General features: G+C 35.6%; 1 protein-coding gene across 1 annotated transcript in view; it reads right to left on the reverse strand.

Moving 5' to 3' along the window:
* Iqub (IQ motif and ubiquitin domain containing) overlaps nucleotides 1-822 on the reverse strand; it is a 56,930-nt gene extending 56,108 nt beyond the window's left edge. The window contains exon 1 of the mRNA XM_076853537.2: nucleotides 444-822. Within this exon, the coding sequence (XP_076709652.2) occupies nucleotides 444-822 (379 nt within the window). The remainder of the gene's footprint in view (nucleotides 1-443) is intronic.
* Between the last annotated feature and the right edge of the window lie 16,891 nt (nucleotides 823-17,713).

The raw sequence follows: 17,713 nt of genomic DNA on the forward strand, positions 1-17,713 counted from the left end.
TTCCCTAAACATTTTAAACTTATTTATTTGAATAAATAAGTAAATGTGAATTTAAAATTTAGTGATGTTCATTTACTGAGGAAGAAGAGTAGATACTGCAGTACAGAAAAAAGTTTTTCACATAGCAGGTACTGTGGTGCATTCCTGTAATCCCAACAACTCAGGAGGCTGAGGCAGGAGGAAATAAAAAATAAAATGGGGTGGGGATGTAGCTCAGCGAAAAGCATGCCGGAGTTCCATCCCTAGTACCAAGAAAGAAGAAAAGGGAAACTTTCACACTTTTTTAAGTGGTGTAACTATGGAAATTTGGTGGACATGGGAAAGGAAAACTAGCAACAAATATAAAATAGGTATTCAAACAAAAATAAACAAAAAAATAACAAGGAAAAGCAACTCTTCGTTGAAATGCAGAAATGAAATATGCTATCTTCTTTTGGAAATACCTGTTGCTGAAGATTCTCTCACTGATGTTTGCAAAGACTCCTTCATAGCCTTTATTTTATTCAGAAATGCCAGAGCCTCCTCATTTGAATCCTGTTGGGTGAACTCCACATTGGGCTGCGGTGAATACCCTGAAACAGGCAAGGATTTTCTGGGAGACACAGCCTCTTCCAGGCGTCTTCTTTCCTCGTTCAGTTCAAGGCTTAAAATGCTGATGTCACTTTGCTCACTGAGTTCTAGTTCAGATTCATGCTCTTCACTTACGTCTAACTCTGAACGTTCTTCTGAGGGTGCTGGAATATTGACAGTATCAATAACCTCCTCATGTTCTTCTGGCTCAACCGTATTTTCAATATTAAACTCTTCCTCTTGATCAGACATTTTCCTATATCAAGAAAAATTAACACATTTACTACATATGTAGGAGTTTCTCCACCAAATATCAAACTCATTGCTAACATAGAGTGATGTTCATACTAATATGGTGTTCACGGCTGGGTGCAGTTGGGCCCGCTAGGCTGACACAGGAGGATCAGGAATTCAAAACAGCCTTAGCAAAAGCGAGGCCCTAAACAACCCAGGGAGGCCCTGTCTCTAAAGAAAATACAAAATAGGGCTGTGGATATAGCTCAGTGGTAGAGCGTTTACCTAGCCTGTGTGAGGCACTGGGTTTCATCCCTGGAACCACAAAAAAAAAAAAAATTAAAGAATAAATAAAATAAAGGTACTGTGTCCATCTACAACTAAAAAAAAATCTTAAAAATAAAATGGTGCTCATTTTTTAAAAAACATTGATCATTTTCTTAATGCCTGGAATCGGGCCAAAAACCTTGGTGAATTTTTACTTCAAAAACACCCCAGAAAAATTTTTTTAAATTATCACAAAAATAATCTCAAAACAATTTTAATATTCTGTAACAAGTATGTCAAAAATATAGTCTAAAATATCTTGCCATCTCTTCTTTTTCCAATAAAGAGTTCCCAGAGGGGAAAAAAAGGACTTTTTAAACTACTTCTTTTTCTGAATATAAAACTAATATGAGATTTATGCTTCTGGCTTACAAATGATTAGATGCTTCAAGGAACCTGGCAGCTCCAGAGCCACTGTATCCCACAGAGAATACACCCTGCATTAGCTCTGCTCTCACAAATCATAGCAGAAACAAACATCTTGACCCATCTAGACTGGGTTTGGAGTTGATTCCATCCAGAGTTACAGTAACTAAGAGCCTGGTTGTAGGAAACAATGTGACAGTATCTAAAAGCATAGGCCAAATGAGTTGAGAGAATTCCAGAACCTGATTGCCAAAAGGAGAAGTTGGACAAGGAGCCAATGTACCAGGAGCCTACCTATAGAGGCTGGCAGCAAGGAGTGGAGGAGATCACAAGTGCCCTGAGGCTGCATTTCTATGGCAACAGCTGGGGGAAAATTAAACCTAGGAACCTTAGGGAGGTAGGAAAGATCTCTCTGGGGCTTCCATTTAAGCACAGATATTTATGGAGGGAAAAAAAATCACCCTTAGTCATTGGAGATATCTGGCTACTAAAGGACAAATTTTTTGAGCTGGAATATCTGAAAAATAAATAATCATTGAACTCAAAAATTAAGCTATAAAGTATTAGAGAAAGTTGAAGAGAGAGTTAGCAAACTGGAAGATAAGATTTTATATCAAATACTGCAAAGAGATAAGGATATGAAAATAGGAGTGATTGTTATGGTTTGGTGTCCCTGAAAACCTCATTCGTGAGACAATGCAAGAAAGTTTGGAGGAGAAATGATTAGGTTATGGCCTTAACCTAATCAGTGAATTAATCCCTGATGGGATGAACTGAGTGGTAACTGGAAGCAAGTGAGGTATGGCTGAAGGAAGTGGTTCGTTGGGGGTATGGCTATGGGGTATATATTTTGTATCTGGAGAGTGGAGACCTCTCTCTCTCTCTCTCTCTCTCTCTCTCTCTCTCTCTCTCTCTCTGCTTTCTAATCACCATGTGAGCTGCTTCCCTCTGCCACATTCTTCCTCCATGGTGTCCTGCCTCACCTTAAGCCCTGAGGAATGGAGCCAGCCTTCTAAGGACTAAGACTTCTAAAACTGTGAGCTCTCACATAAACTTTTCCTCCTCTACAATTGTTCTGGCCAGATCATTTAGTCACAGCAGTAAAAAGCTGACTAAAACTATAATTAAGAGCATGGAGAAGAGAAAAAGAAAGTCAAGCACATATGTTTTTGCTAAGCATACATTTTTCAGAGATCTGAGAATAGTTTTGTATTGTTATAACAAAACAACCAAACAATAAAGAATATGCAACAGGGCTGGGGTTATGGCTCAGAGGTACAGTGCTTGCCTAGCATGCTTGAGGCACTGTGTTTGATCCTCAGCACTACATAAAGTAAAATAAAAATAAAAATAAAAAAGTATGCAACAGAGATTTAATATGCCCCATGAAGCCTAAAAATGCCCTGTTGAACCCTTTTCAGAAAAAGTTTGTCAGCCCCTGTTCTGGCACATGTCAAATTAGTTTTCTCATTAGAATGAGAAAACAGAATAATGGAAAAGAAATGTTTTAAAAGAAAATGACTGGGAATTTTTCACAAGTGATAGAAAGTATGAACCCACAGATCCATTTAGTACAACATAAATCTATACCTAATGTACCATGTACATTTTAAGAAATAAAAGAATACCAAAGATGAATATAAGGTCCTGAAAACAAACAGTTGTTTAAAAAAAAATGTATACACACACACACACACACACACACACACACACACACATCACTTTAAATCATTTTAATTTGCTGGTATTAATACTAAGAAAAGTAAAATGACTGCAAACTTCTCATTGGAAAAACAGAAGCAAAGGCAAAAAGTGTAATAATTTAAAAAACATAATAATCAACATAGAATTATACATGCGGAATAATTATTTTTCAAGAAAGAAATTGGAAACATTTACAAATAAGTTACCACTAGGAACTTACTGGCTCTAGAGAAATTTTTTCAAGCATATACATGGAAAGAGAAAATATTTCCAAGGGAAATTGTTTTCCAAGTGCAAGAAGGAAAGGTGAAGACATAAAACCATAAATATGTAGACAAATACAAATACTGTCAACATAAAATAATAGTAGGGAATTAGAATAGAAGACAATAATGTGCAATTGTAAGGGGAAAATCAGACTGTTCTCAATCCCTCTACTGTTTAAAAAATTTCACTATGTACTTGAGATTTAGCTATGTATACTGGTTAAGTTACATATGCATAGCTAAATCTAAAATATAATAAATAAAAGAACAAAAATAAACTTCTGAAATTTCAAAACAACAAAGGGGTAGGAGGCAGTGGAATGAAGGGGAAAAATGAAAGGAATATCAAGAAAAAATTCAAGAAATTTCCTTAGGTTTTCAGCCACTGAACAATTCTCATATTTGTATACCAAGGAAATATACAAGGATGATTAAGAGACTATCATGAACAATTATACATTAACAAATTGAATAACCTAGAACCAATGGATAAACTGCTAGAAACATACAACCTAACAAGACTTAATTACGAAGAAATAATGATTAAGGAGAGTGAATCAGTAATCAAAACATCTCTCAACAAAGAAAAGGAGAATTCTTCCACCAAACATTTAAAGAACTAATATTAATCTTTCTCAAACTCTTTCAGCAAAACTCATTTTATGGGCCAACATTATACTGACAGCAAAGCCAGACAAGGACATTACAAGATCAGATCACAGGAGCTGTGCACAGTGGCACACACCTGTAATCCCAGCAGCTCCGCAGTTTGAGGCAGTTTGTGGATCTCGAGTTCAAATCCAGCCTCAGCAATTTAGCGAGGTTCTAAAAAACTCAGTGAGGCCCTGCCTCTAAATAAAATACAAAAAAGGGCTCAGGGTGTGGCTCCGTGGTTGAGTGGCCCTGGGTTCAGTCCTCAGTATGAAAAAAATATCCCTATGAACATAGATACAAAAATCCTCAACAAACTACATATTGAGCATACTTAAACCAATAATCCAAAATTGAAATCTGAAATATGACTAAACTTAAAACTCAAAACATTTTTTTCTCTGATTTAGGAGAATTCCAGATTTGGAGATTAAGGTAAAGGCTACTTATTGATAAAGCCCATGCAAATACCCACCTATCTAGAAAAACTCTGTAATTTCAAACACTTTCAGTCTCAGGAATTTTGGGAAAGGAATACTCAGTATATACCAGCAAACTGAATTTTAACAGCATATTAAAAGGAACATTCACCATGATCAAGAGGGATTTATTTCTGGAAGGCAAGGATGGTTCAACAAATCATTAAATATAACATGCATTTATTAACATATAACAGAATGAAGGACAGAAACCATACGATCATCTCAACAAATGCCTAAGAGACATTTGACAGAATTTAACATCTTTTTATGATAAAAATTCTCAATAAATTAGGCATAGAATGAATGTATTTCAACAAAATAAAGGCCACATGTATAAAGCCCACAGCTAACATAACTCATGGTGAAGACCTGAAACCTTTCCCTCTGAGATCAGGAACACTATAAGGATACCCATTCCTGCTACCTCTGTCAACATGGTACTAGTTTTAGAGCAGTTAGCCAAGAAATCAAACAAAACAAAAGGCATCCAAATAGGGAAAGAAGTAGTGAAGTATTTTGTGTTTGCTTAGCATATGGGTTCAATCTCCAGCACTGCTAAATAAATAAATAAATAATAGATAGATAGATAGATAGATCTGTCAAACCTTTGTCCCAGGGGAGGATACTGTGGTTATTATACTAGAATACAGGAAAAAGAATGATCTGCACTTTCTCTGTCTTTCAAAGCTATTCATTATAGAAATAGCTTTGGAAAGCTAGTCCAGAGCAAAGCTGTCAGTGCTTCCAAGAAGAAATGCAAAAGAATGAAATGAACTAGCTCCTGCTCACCTCTTGACCTCATCTTGTAACCACTCTTCTGCCTTATTATGTGTAAGGTCAATTTCTACCTTGGGACTTTTGCATTATATAGTTTCAACAAAAATGTGTTACTACAGATCTGTGCAACTAACTCCTTCTAATTTGTCATGTCTCAGCTCAAATGCAATTTCTCCAGGGAGGCTAGCTAAGCACACCACACTCACTCCCTGTTTTATTTTATTCATAAATCTAATCAATGTTGAAAATCATGGTTTATTCATTCACTTACTTGCTTACTGTCTGTCATCCCCAGTAAAATATTGCTTTCATGAGAGAAAGAATATTTTCTGTCTTAACAATGCTGTTCCTCACATCCAGAAACAGGCCTAACAACTAGTAGTTGCTCAAAAAAAATCTTGACTCTGATATATGAGTAAGTAAATACAGGATGCAAAGATGAGCATTACAAAATCTGAATTGTTCATTAGTTCACTATATTAATCAAACAAAAAGAAAAAATACTATCTATACTTATGCCAAAAATCAACACATATTCATGATTTTAAAATATGATAAGCAACCTCAAAAAATACAAAATACTTGGAGATCAAACTAAAAAAAGAGGTGAAAGACATCTACAATGAAAACTACAGAACACTAAAGAAGGAAATTGAAGAAGACCTTAAAAGATGGAAAGATCTCCCATTCTTTTGAATAGGCAGAGTTAATACTGCCCAAATGGCCATAGTATCAAAACTGTTATACAAATTTAATGCAATTCCTATTAAAATTCCAATGACATTCTTCATAGAACTAGAAAAGCAATCATGAAATTCCTTTGGGAAAATAAGCCAGAATAGCCAAAGCAATCCTTAGCAAAAAAAAAAAAAAAAAAAAAAGTGAAGCAGGAGGCATCACAATACCAGACTTTAAACTATACTATAGAGCAACAGTAACAAAAACAATATGATATTGACACCAAAAAAGACATGTAGACCAATGGTACAGAATAGAGGGCATAGAGACCAACCCACATAAATACATTTATCTCATACTAGACAAAGGGGCCAAAAACATACATTGAAGAAAGGACAGCCTCTTCAACAAATGGTTCTGGGGAAACTGTAAATCCATAAGTAGCAAAATGAAACTAAGCCCCTATCTCTCACCCTGCACAAAACTCAACTCAAAGTGGATCAAGGACCTAGGAATTAGATCAGAGATGCTGCATCTAATTGAAGAAAAAGTAGGCCTAAATCTTCATCATGTCAGATTAGGCCCCGATTTCCTTAATAAGAATCCTAAAGTGCAAGAAATAAAATCAAGAATCAATAAATGGGATGGAGTTAAACTAAAAGGCTTCTTCTCAGCAAAAGAAATAATCATTGACATAAAGAGAGAGTCTACAGTATGGGAGCAAATTTTTACCACATGCACATCAGAGAGAGCACTAATCTCCAGGATATATAAAGAACTCAAAAGATTTAATACCACAAAACAAACAACCCAATAAATAAATGGGCTAAGGAACTGAACAGACAGTTCTCAGAATATAAACAACAGATATATAAAAAAGTGTTCAACATCTTTAATAATTAGAGAAACACAAAAAAATCTAAGATTTCATCTCACCCCAATAAGAATGGCATTAATCAAGAATATAAGCAATAATAATTGTTTGGAAAGGATGTGGGGGACTGAAAATTGTTGCAACCATTTTGTAAGGCAGTGTGGACATTCCTCAGAAAACTTGGAATGAAATCACCATTTGACCCAGCTATTCCACTCCTTGGTCTATACCCAAAGGACTTAAGCTGAATTCACAATAGCCTAACTGTGGAATCAACCTAGAAGTCCCATCAGTAGATAAAAGGATAAAGAAACTGTGGTATATATACACAATGGAATATTACTTAGCATCAAAAGAGAATAAAATAATGGCATTTGCAGGTAAATAGATGGAGTTAGAGGGTATTATGCTAAGCAAAGTAAACTAATTCCAAAAAACTAAAGGCCAAATGTTTTCTCTGATTAGTGGATGCTGATCTATGATAGTGGGGGAGGCATGGGAAGAATGGAGAAAATTTGGATTGGGCAAAGGGAGAGTGAGGGGTTGTGAGGGTAGGAAAGACGGTAGAATAAGATGGACATCATTACCCCAGGTACATGTATAATTGCACAATTTGTGCATCTCTACACTATGTACAACCAGAGAATTGAAATGTTGCGCCCCATTTGTGTACAATGAATTGAAATGCATTCTTCTATCCTGTACAACTAAGTAGAACAAATAAATAAATTAATAATAATAATAAAATAAATTAAAAAACAGAAAAGTAAAATATGATGAGCTAAAAATAAAAACAAAATTCATTTTTCTTATTAAGGAATGAACATGTGATTATTTGATAATACTCTAAAAGTATTTCCATTAAAGTTAGGGAAAAAAAGAAGATGTTTGTTAATGCTGCTATTGAACAACATTAAGAAAAAAATGAGATATAAATATTTGAAGGCAGCAATAAAATTTGTTCATGTGAGGGGCTGGGGGTGTGGCTCAAGTGGTAGCGTGCTCGCCTGGCATGCGCGGGGCACTGGGTTTGATCCTCAGCACCACATACAAATAAAAAAAAATAAAGATGCTGTGTCCACCGAAAACTAAAAAATAAATATTAAAAAATTCTCTCTCTCTCTCTCTCTCTCTCTCTCTCTCTCTCTCTCTCTCTCTCTCTCTTTAAAAAAAAAAATTGTCCATGTGAGTTCTTTTCAAGGTGGAATAACCCAATAGACATGAACTTCCACTATTAAAGGATATACTCTGAAAGTAGAAAATGACATGTATTGTTCCACTGTCTACACCTATGCTTCCAACATCTTAAATTAAAAAATAAGCCTTGGTCACAGCTGAATTTGTTCAGTTTTTCAACAAGTTTATATTGGGCACCTATTCATTACCAGTCACTCTTTTAGCTATGTCTAGGGACACAGAACAAAACAGATTCAGAAATTCATGCAGTAATCAAACGTAACTTCCAGTGAGGAGAACAGAAAAGAAACAACTAAAGTAGTAAGGTATATACTGAGACAGATAAAGACAAGTGCTAGGAAGATAATAAAGAAAAGAAGATATCTAAAAAGTACTATAGTGTCAGGGAAGGTATAGCAGAGTAGAGTGCAGGGGTTTGCTGAAGCAAATGTGTTAGGAAAGAAATGTGATACTGGTGAAATGACCTTTGAGCAAGACATGAGGACAAATGGGGAAAGAAGGAAAAGTGAACACCTGTGTGATAGCTTACTCATCTCCTGGAGAGCAGTGGGATGCAGAAAGAACAGTAGAATTTGAAGTCAGAGAGTGTTGCAGCAAGAGGGCATTACATCATACTGGGCTTCGTAGACCATTGTTAAAATTTTGGCTTTGACTCTGGGAAGCTAACAAAAGGTTTCAAAAAAAGAAATGATGATCTTACCTAAAGTTTAACACACTCACTCAGGCTGCTGGTTGTCATAGAGATTATGGCAGGTAAAGAAATAGGAAGCTGGTAGATGTCTATTAGGATCCATTACAATAGCCCAGATATGAAGTAAAACTGACTACAGAGATAGTGGAGGAGATGACAAGAAGTGTTTATATTCTGCATATAATTGAAAGAAAGACATGAAAAGGTTTGGTGATAAACCAGATGTAGACTGAGGTAAAGGGAAAAATAGAGGATACTGCTGAGTTTTTTAGCTTGAGTAACTGAAAAAATAAAGTTCTGTGTTTAAAAATGAAGAAAACTACAAATAAAGCTTGTTTGGGGAATTAAATCACAATCTGGCTTGGGTTATGCTGAGTTTGAGATGCCCACTGGACAATCAGGGTTGGTAGTTTGGAGTTCAGAAAAGAAGGTGTCTAGAAATAGAGATTGGAAAGTCAGAGAGATCCAAGATGGCGGGCCAGAGGGAGGCAGCATTCTGTGTCACTCCATGACTTGGGACTCAAGCAGTGAGAATACTGTTTCTCTGTGAGCAATATTCCTGCTCTCATGCAGGAATCATGGCCACTGTGCCAGTGCAGGGCTCCAGGCCCCAGCGTCAGAGAAGTCTCCCAACTACTTGCCCATACTGGACTATTGGGTGTCCAAGTGGGACCATCAACATCAGCATCCACTCAGAACTTTCAGCCACCCACCTGAGCAAAATCCCGGACACTGCTCCCACACAGGATATCCAGCAGCTATCCACACGCAGGAACTCTAGCCAACACTCCTGTGTGGACCCCCATTTACCAATGTGGGGCTCCCCCAGTTGCCTCCATCTTGGGACTCTGAAGCAGCAGAGATAGTCCCCTACACACTGTAGCCTGCCTGCACCCAGGAACTTCACACAGGCTCTGAAGTCAGCCAACAGCCACACACTGCACACCACCGAGTTCGTCTGTGAACACATGGTTCAATGCCATCACCTGGCTCCCCCCACGTGGCCCAACATCCCATCACTGAAAGTAGGCATCATCTTTATTGAGGGCAAGTCCCAGTTTGGAACTCTGGTTGGCCAGGTTCCCAGTTTCTAACTACCCCCTCACCCCAGTAGCCATAACCCTGGCACCGTGACACCCTAGTTACCTTCACCATCCAGAGGGCAGAGACACCAGCTAACAACAGAAGACCCCACCTGTTGGATGAGAAGGGAAGCAGGAAAGATACTGATCTCCAACCAAAACAATCCTTGTTTCTTACTTCAAGATTTTTTTTTTTATTCTCCTTTCCTATTCTCCCGCCCTCACATCCCCAACATATGTGAAACCAAGTATTTGAGTGAATTAGGATTTTGAGGTCTGGGATATCCAAACAGTATATTACAGTTGTGTTATATAATCTTTATTTTTCCTCCAATTTTTACTATTTTAACATTTTTAAATTTTTCTTAATATATATGTTTGTTTTATGTACTCTACTGTCTTCTCACTTACTTGTCTACCCAAAATTACTTCTTCTCTATTCTCCTGCTACTAACCTTCTTCTTTACATTTCTCTTCTATACTTCCTAAGATATATCTATATCCTCACCTCTTACATCCTCATCATGTCATTCTACACCTCACCTCAGTTCTTTGTCCACCATTAGAAACTATAAACCCTTTTACAAACCTACTGATTATAGTAGATAATAATTGAATTCACCATTTCTGTACATTGTGACCAAATGCAGGCACCCATGTGGGCTTACTGCTATGGTCTGGATACCATTTGAGTGTGTTCCAAAAGGGCTGGGAGTTTGGTCTTCAGTATGGCAATGGTGGAAGGTGGTGACCTTAATGGTAGCGCCTATTGGGAGATCACTGGGGCCACCCTTGGAAGTGATTAAGGTAGTTCTGTAGGATCCTGAGCTAGTTCTCTAAGAGCCCTATCAATACTGGCTTCTGGGCCGCAGTGCAACTGTTCCCTCCCACAAGTACTCCCACATAAGGATGCCATTCTTCAACACCTTACCAGACTGGCATCATGCTGTTGACTTTCAGTCTTCAAAACTGTGGGTAAGTAAGCATCTTTTCTTTATAAGTTACTCAATAGTGAGTATTTCATTATAGTAACAGAAAACAGACCAACATTCACCTGTGTCACCCCTATAGGACTTGGAGGCCATGGGATATTGGTACAGACTTGAAGCACTGGCTACCTCTTTTGCAAAGAGTTCTTTTTCTCTGACCAGCACCCAAGAAACAGTGATAGACAAACTTATTAGTTTGCAGGTGGGCCAAAATCCAAGCCCTTCTCAGTTCTTAATACTATATGACTATGAAACTTAACCTAAATTTCATTTTCCTCACTTGCAAAATGGAGTATCAATAGATTCAATATCAAAAATGCTTTTAAGGATTAAATAAAATAATGTACATAAATAGTTAGCAAATAGTTCCTGGCATACAATAACAACTTTATAAATGTTAGCTAACCACTAATAAACTATTTCTAGTACTTCCAAAAAGCTAATGATAATTATACATTAGTCATGCCTCAGAGGTATTAAAATTATTCATTTCATTCAGTAGGAAAAAACACTTTCAAAATACAACATAATAACTAGCCAATAGTTATACTAATTACTTAATCCTCATAGATAGGTTGATGTTATGGTGCTTATAAGAAATCAGAACAAAATGGTTAAGCAATATATTCAAGATGACTGAGCAAGAAAGCAGTAGATTTGTGATTCAAATCCAGACAATATTAATCCATGCTTCTACACCACTACATTGTATGTCATTTCAATGCAGGAATCAATGGAAACCAAAAAAGAAGAGGAAAGGGGCACTTGTAACCAAGAAAAAACCTTGGAACTGTTATCTCCCTCTAATCTGAGACTCAACAATGCCCCAAGGTATGTTAGTAGTGGTCAGATCCAGAAGAAAAATAAAGATGTTATAACCAGAAACTGCCTTTCATTTTTTTTAATTGAAAACATAAAACATGATTATGATTTAAACTGAGTAGAATTCAACAGCATTTTTTTTTTTTACTTAACCTACTTAGGATAAGTAGCTAATTATAATGGATCTTAATACTCTCTATATGTGTATTAACATGCTCCATTTATATATATATATATATATATATATATATATATATATATATATATATATATAAACTCACTGTAGCGAATATGAAATATAAATGACAAAGCACAGACATTGCAGTTCACAGTGTAAAATGTTGTGAAATTTCGACCTAAAGAGGTAGCATCATATAGTTTGAAAACATTTTTAATTAATATCTTTCCACTATTGATGTTAATTTTGTTGCTGTGCCATTATTTTTAAGAGAGCAATATGTGCATACAAAAAATAATAAACTTAATAGAACAGAAAGGAATAAAATAGAAAGTGTATCTTCTTATTTGCCAGATACCTTAATTTTATTTCTCAATGTTAGACTGATCACAATTTAACAGTTCAGAAACTGTCTATGAAGGTACAATTATATATTTAAATTTGTTTATGATCATATAAACATATCTTTATATATGTAAATTATTATTATATATTTAAAACTGATTCTTTTACAACTTACTTTTATTTAATATTTAGGTAACCCATTCTTAACACTTGTTTCTACATAAAACATACTCTTCTACCTCATTCTTTTCAACAACTTCATCACAGGACCAAGTCCACTTTATATTTAGCTGTTGCCCAAACACCTTGTACCTTTACCTCGGTATACAAGTGTAAGTATATGTTCCTAGAACTAGAATGAGCAAATCAAAGAATATGCAGATTTAATTCTGTTAAATCCCATCAAATTGCTTTCCAAAAAGGCAGCACCATATCAAAGACTCAGCCCTTTGACTGCTTCCTTGTGTTCTTATATTTTTTATTAGTTTTAATTAAATACTCTTTTGTTATGTGTGTGGTTATATTTCCCTTACATGTGTTGTTTATGTTGTCTTTTGCTATATCCAAGTTTTAAATTGTTAGATAGTGAAATGTATCTATATTTTTGCCTATAAGAGTTTCCAAATTTCACCATATGCTTAGAAAACCTTCTCACAATGAAATGTAAGTACACACATAAAATGAGGTGAATCCATCAATGATGGAAACTTATTCCAAAATATATAGTATTGAATGTAAAAACAAAGTGCAGAACAGTATGTACAATGTACAGGTGTCACTACAGGTAAAAGGCAGAATGATCATGGCTCATTTTTTTCACTCTTTGAACTTTTAATCATTCATGTATTATCTAAACGTTTTGATTTTACTAAAATAAAAAGCAGTTTCTATTATGAATGCATACCAAATAAAGCTCCCTTGTCACTTGTAATGCACGATTTCATTTACCATTTAAAGCTTGTTGCTGTAAGTATTAGGACAGAGATCCAGTCCTGCTTTCTACCAGATTGGTCTGGTGAATTTTTGTTTGTTAAGAGGCGAAGTCCGCAGTAGAGGAACAGAGTGACTGGTGAGCAAAGTCTGAAAGCCCTCGGCTTACTAAGGAATGAAGGAAGGCGAAACGTTTTCTAATGCCAGACATGGGCTACACTTACGTTTTGCTTCTGTACTATTTCCGCGATAAGCACTTTGGGTGTGAGGGGATGTACACCTCCTAGCTTGACGCTGCTGCAAATCCCAAATCAGAGAAGCGAAGCTAGAAAGGACGCTTCTCAGGGCTTTTGAAGTGGAACATCCGGACTGGGCAGGTAGCCGCAGAGCATGGGCGGGATCCCAAGGAAAGGGCAGCCACACCTGTCCTACCTGGCTAATAAATACAGCTATCCCGGACCAAGCGGTTTTGGAGGCTCTTCCAAGCAGCACAGGTCTTCAAAAGACTCTGTTGCAGGCCATATCCTAGCAACGGCCTTAGCGTCCCTCCTTCCTGCTGGGCCCCGCCCTCGAGCGCTGAGGAGTTCCTTGGGTGCACCAGGCCCAGAGTAGGGGTGTGCCCAGTGGTTACCTAGGTCGGGGAGTAACCATTCCCCAAGAACGTTTACATTTTTGAAAGGAAATGAATGTTTCTCTGAAACAAATGCTGATCACAATTTAAGCTTAGAGGTTTTTAAAAAATCAGAATCCAAGAAAATAGAAATATCAAGTGGAGAGGTTAAGCAATTGACAAAGGAGAATTTGATGTGTACAACAGCAAGTGCCTATTTGCTTATTTTGCTTTTGACTTCCTTGCGGCCTAAGACAGTAACTATTAAAGGAAGTTCTCTTCACAAGTTGGGACAAACAAAGCTTTTGTTAAGCACTCAATTGTAAAGGACTTTTGTTCCTATCACCAAATTCTTTTTTTTTTTTTTTTAATATGGACACAATATCTTTATTTTTATGTGGTGCTGAGGATGGAGCCCAGTGAAATTCTTTAAGCTTTAAAAGAAGACAGGAATAGTGTTGGGTGAAAGATGATGTTCTTGTTGCAAATGTATCAACAAATTTCATGCTACTATCTCATAATAGCACATAAAATGTATTATTACTAAGCACCTTACTTATATTTTTAACTTAATGCTTGCAAAGATTTTATTGAGGATCTAGTATGAGCTCCATTTTACTGAGAAAACTAAGGCACAAAGAGGTTTAAAGAGAAACCAGGATTAAACCCAAGCAGTCTGACTTGAGCCCAGATTTTAAACCACTATTCAACACCCTTCCATATTTAAAACGGATGTAGAATAAACTAAAATTTTTGTTTACAAAGTACAGGTCCACTCCCTCATTCATAATGGTGTCATTTCTTTATGCCATTTTGCTAAAATTGCACTCCTCTCTTCAATGACTTCCTAATGTCCAATAGCATTTTTGAAATGGGATCCATTCCAGCTATGCTGTTTCAAAATGCATATTTCTTATAATATGAAGTACTATATTCTTAAATAAATTGGTTTTGCTATAGGAATGATTTTAAGTAAATGCAAGTCCATTTGAATCACTTCCATACATTCCAGCAAAGGATAAAGGTGGACCAGGTGTGGAGGTACACAGACAAGTTTTTCCAAAAACCCACTCCCAGCTCCCAAATTATAATGCATCTTAAATTTTTACTAGCAATAAGAATTACATTGGTTTTAACACTTTTTTGTCTTTTCTTTAAAATTTGTCGCTTATGATCATGTTACAGGCAGTTTGAAAACACTAGCATTAGGGATATGACAGAAATTGGAGGGAAGAAAACAGACAGTAGAGAACTCTAAGTATTAGTCTCACAGTGTTAAATGTGACCTGTTACCCAGTATATGTTCATATTTTGTTTACAGTGTGCATGGAATTGACTTTACACAACTCAATTTTACAATATCTTACCTAACCTGTAGAATTTCTAGGTAGTTTGTGCAGCCTGGAGAGATTGGTAGCACGTCAAAATCACACACACACACACACACACACACACACACACACACACAGTTGCTTCATTATATGTGAATGTAAAATGAATGAAAATGACCATTAGGAAAAAAATTCAATTTCAAAAGTAGAAGAGTAATTTTCAGTATCATTTTCCATTTTGTTTTTAACCATAAATCTATGCATTTTCTCAGTATTGTTCAAAATGACTTTTATTTCTTATGAAACACCTACTTTCATTTATCTCAGCATTTATATAAACAATAAGTCCTTCTTTTGATGTGCTTATATTTTTACAAAGATGCCATCTAGTGGCTTTATGAAATCAATTACTTCGAAGCATCTTCCACTGCTATGCCAAGTTGACATAAACAGATATTAGAATAATAATTGAGAAAATTAAGGATCTGAAAATTATGTTTTGGGAATTATCTATATAGATTAAATTTGTATCTTGTTTGTGAAATTGTTAAGAGACAGTAAATACAGATGGAGAGTAACTTTTTTGAAAACTTTCTGGGTGAGTCAGATTTTTTATATTTATAGAATATTTCTGATTTCTGAAAGGTAATATGGGCATATATTTTATATTACGTAATGCATTCAGTGAGTCTGGGGAAACAGTCGAGAATCAAATACATTAATACTTATATGGAAAAAATATACTCATATTAAGATGGAATAAAGACCACAAATAGCCTTCCATCAGTTGTTTTGTTTTCAAATGAGTTATGAAAAACTGCACTTTAAGAGATTTGTAAAATTTAGATAAGTAATCATGGGCCTGTTTTGCCCTTGAGAAAAGGAGTACACCCTACAGTTAGAGGAAAAGATTAAAATATAATGATTATAACATAATACTTATCTTTAGGAAAGTTAAAGGATTCAGCTAATAATTTTTGTTTTGAAGATCATGAGAAATCCACAAAAAGAATCTTTGCAACGCTTTCAGTCACGTATAGAAGCTAATCTATAGTAACTTGCATATAAACACAGAACAAAAAAAAAATAGCTGCTATAAGATCACTTTGATAGTTTTAAGCAATGCATGGCAAACTATGAAACATTCCAAAAAAAAAAAAAATCTTGGATTTGTTTTTTGGTTTCTTTGTATGATTTGCTCCTATGTTCCCATACCCTACCACTATGTTCATGGAAGTTTGTGTTAATGGCACCATGATCAGCCTGGCTCCTTTATATAAGCACTCTTTATCAAATTTTTTTCTACTATTCTTAGAATAGTAGTATGAAAAAGAAACATTAAAATTCTGACATTTAGGAAAGCCTATGCAAAGTCACTTATTTTCTCACTACTTTTATTAACTACCTAGAGTTTTAGCTTATTACTTCTAAATAAATTTTCAAAAAAATTTCTCCAATCCCCATCAATAACTCAAATCCTTTATCACATTGAATCTAAAATCTAGAATCTCACTGAAAATTAGGTTTTAAGGAAAAAATAGCATTCACTAAATACAAAAATATACTTATTATATGCTCAACAACTTGGTACTTAACCCCACACCCCAGAATACACTTGTACAGGGGGATTAACTTCTGTTTATATAACCATGGAGGTTGGGATGGTGGGGGGGGGTGATATTAGCTTATATGTGAGGATATTCCTACAGACATTATTTTTTCTTCCTTTAAAAATAGTCATAAATATTATCTTTTTTTTTTAAATACCTAGCCTTATATTTCTGACTGAATCTTAGGATGAGAAAAGGAAAAAGCTCATAAGATTAGCACTTTTTCTTTCATCCACCAATTTGAGGGAAAGCAGGGTGAGAGAATATTGTAAAAGGACACATGGAAACCTAACAGCATCACATTCGCTACAAATGACAGTTTGTTTAGTTGTCCAGCTCCTGCTGTTATAGGAAGAATGGCAACCCTGAGATCTGAGCCTTATTTCAGTAGGGGGCCCTACGTCCTGTTTGTACAGGATACCTATCATCCTTATGAAATTATTAATACCTTCTTTCACTTCAAAATCATTCCAAGTTGATTATCCCAAATAAAAGTCATTTCATCTGAAAAAATGACCAGAAATTAAAATATTCTGAAGTATGGGTGTGAAAGGGGTATCAATTTTGATATCATTTTCTTGTTTGCAAAGCTCAAATTGATTAGTTTTCTTTCTTCTGAAGCAGTCAGAGTAAAGTGATTAACCTGAATGAAATCTATCAGGAGCCTACTGCAAACCAAAATAAACCATTCTGAAAATTATTCAAATTAGTCTAGAAACCACTCAGCAACACTGAAGATCTGTGAATAGAAGAATCATTTGCAAAATGGTCAGAATACTTAATATGGAAGTTTATAGGAAGCAAATGGTAAAAGATTTGAAGGAATAAGAACAATCAGGTGTAAAGTTGTGCACGCAGCTGTAATGCCAGTAAATGCAAAAGAGTGATGGACCAAATCGCACTGCCTTTTTGATATCAGTCCTTTTAAGATTTTGTGCAAATCCAAAGATCACTGCACAAAGTGAAATCCAGTTTACTACTTCTGTTCATATTATTCTT

Source organism: Callospermophilus lateralis, chromosome 1 (assembly GCF_048772815.1).
Source record: "Callospermophilus lateralis isolate mCalLat2 chromosome 1, mCalLat2.hap1, whole genome shotgun sequence".
In the NCBI taxonomy this organism is placed as follows: domain Eukaryota; kingdom Metazoa; phylum Chordata; class Mammalia; order Rodentia; family Sciuridae; genus Callospermophilus; species Callospermophilus lateralis.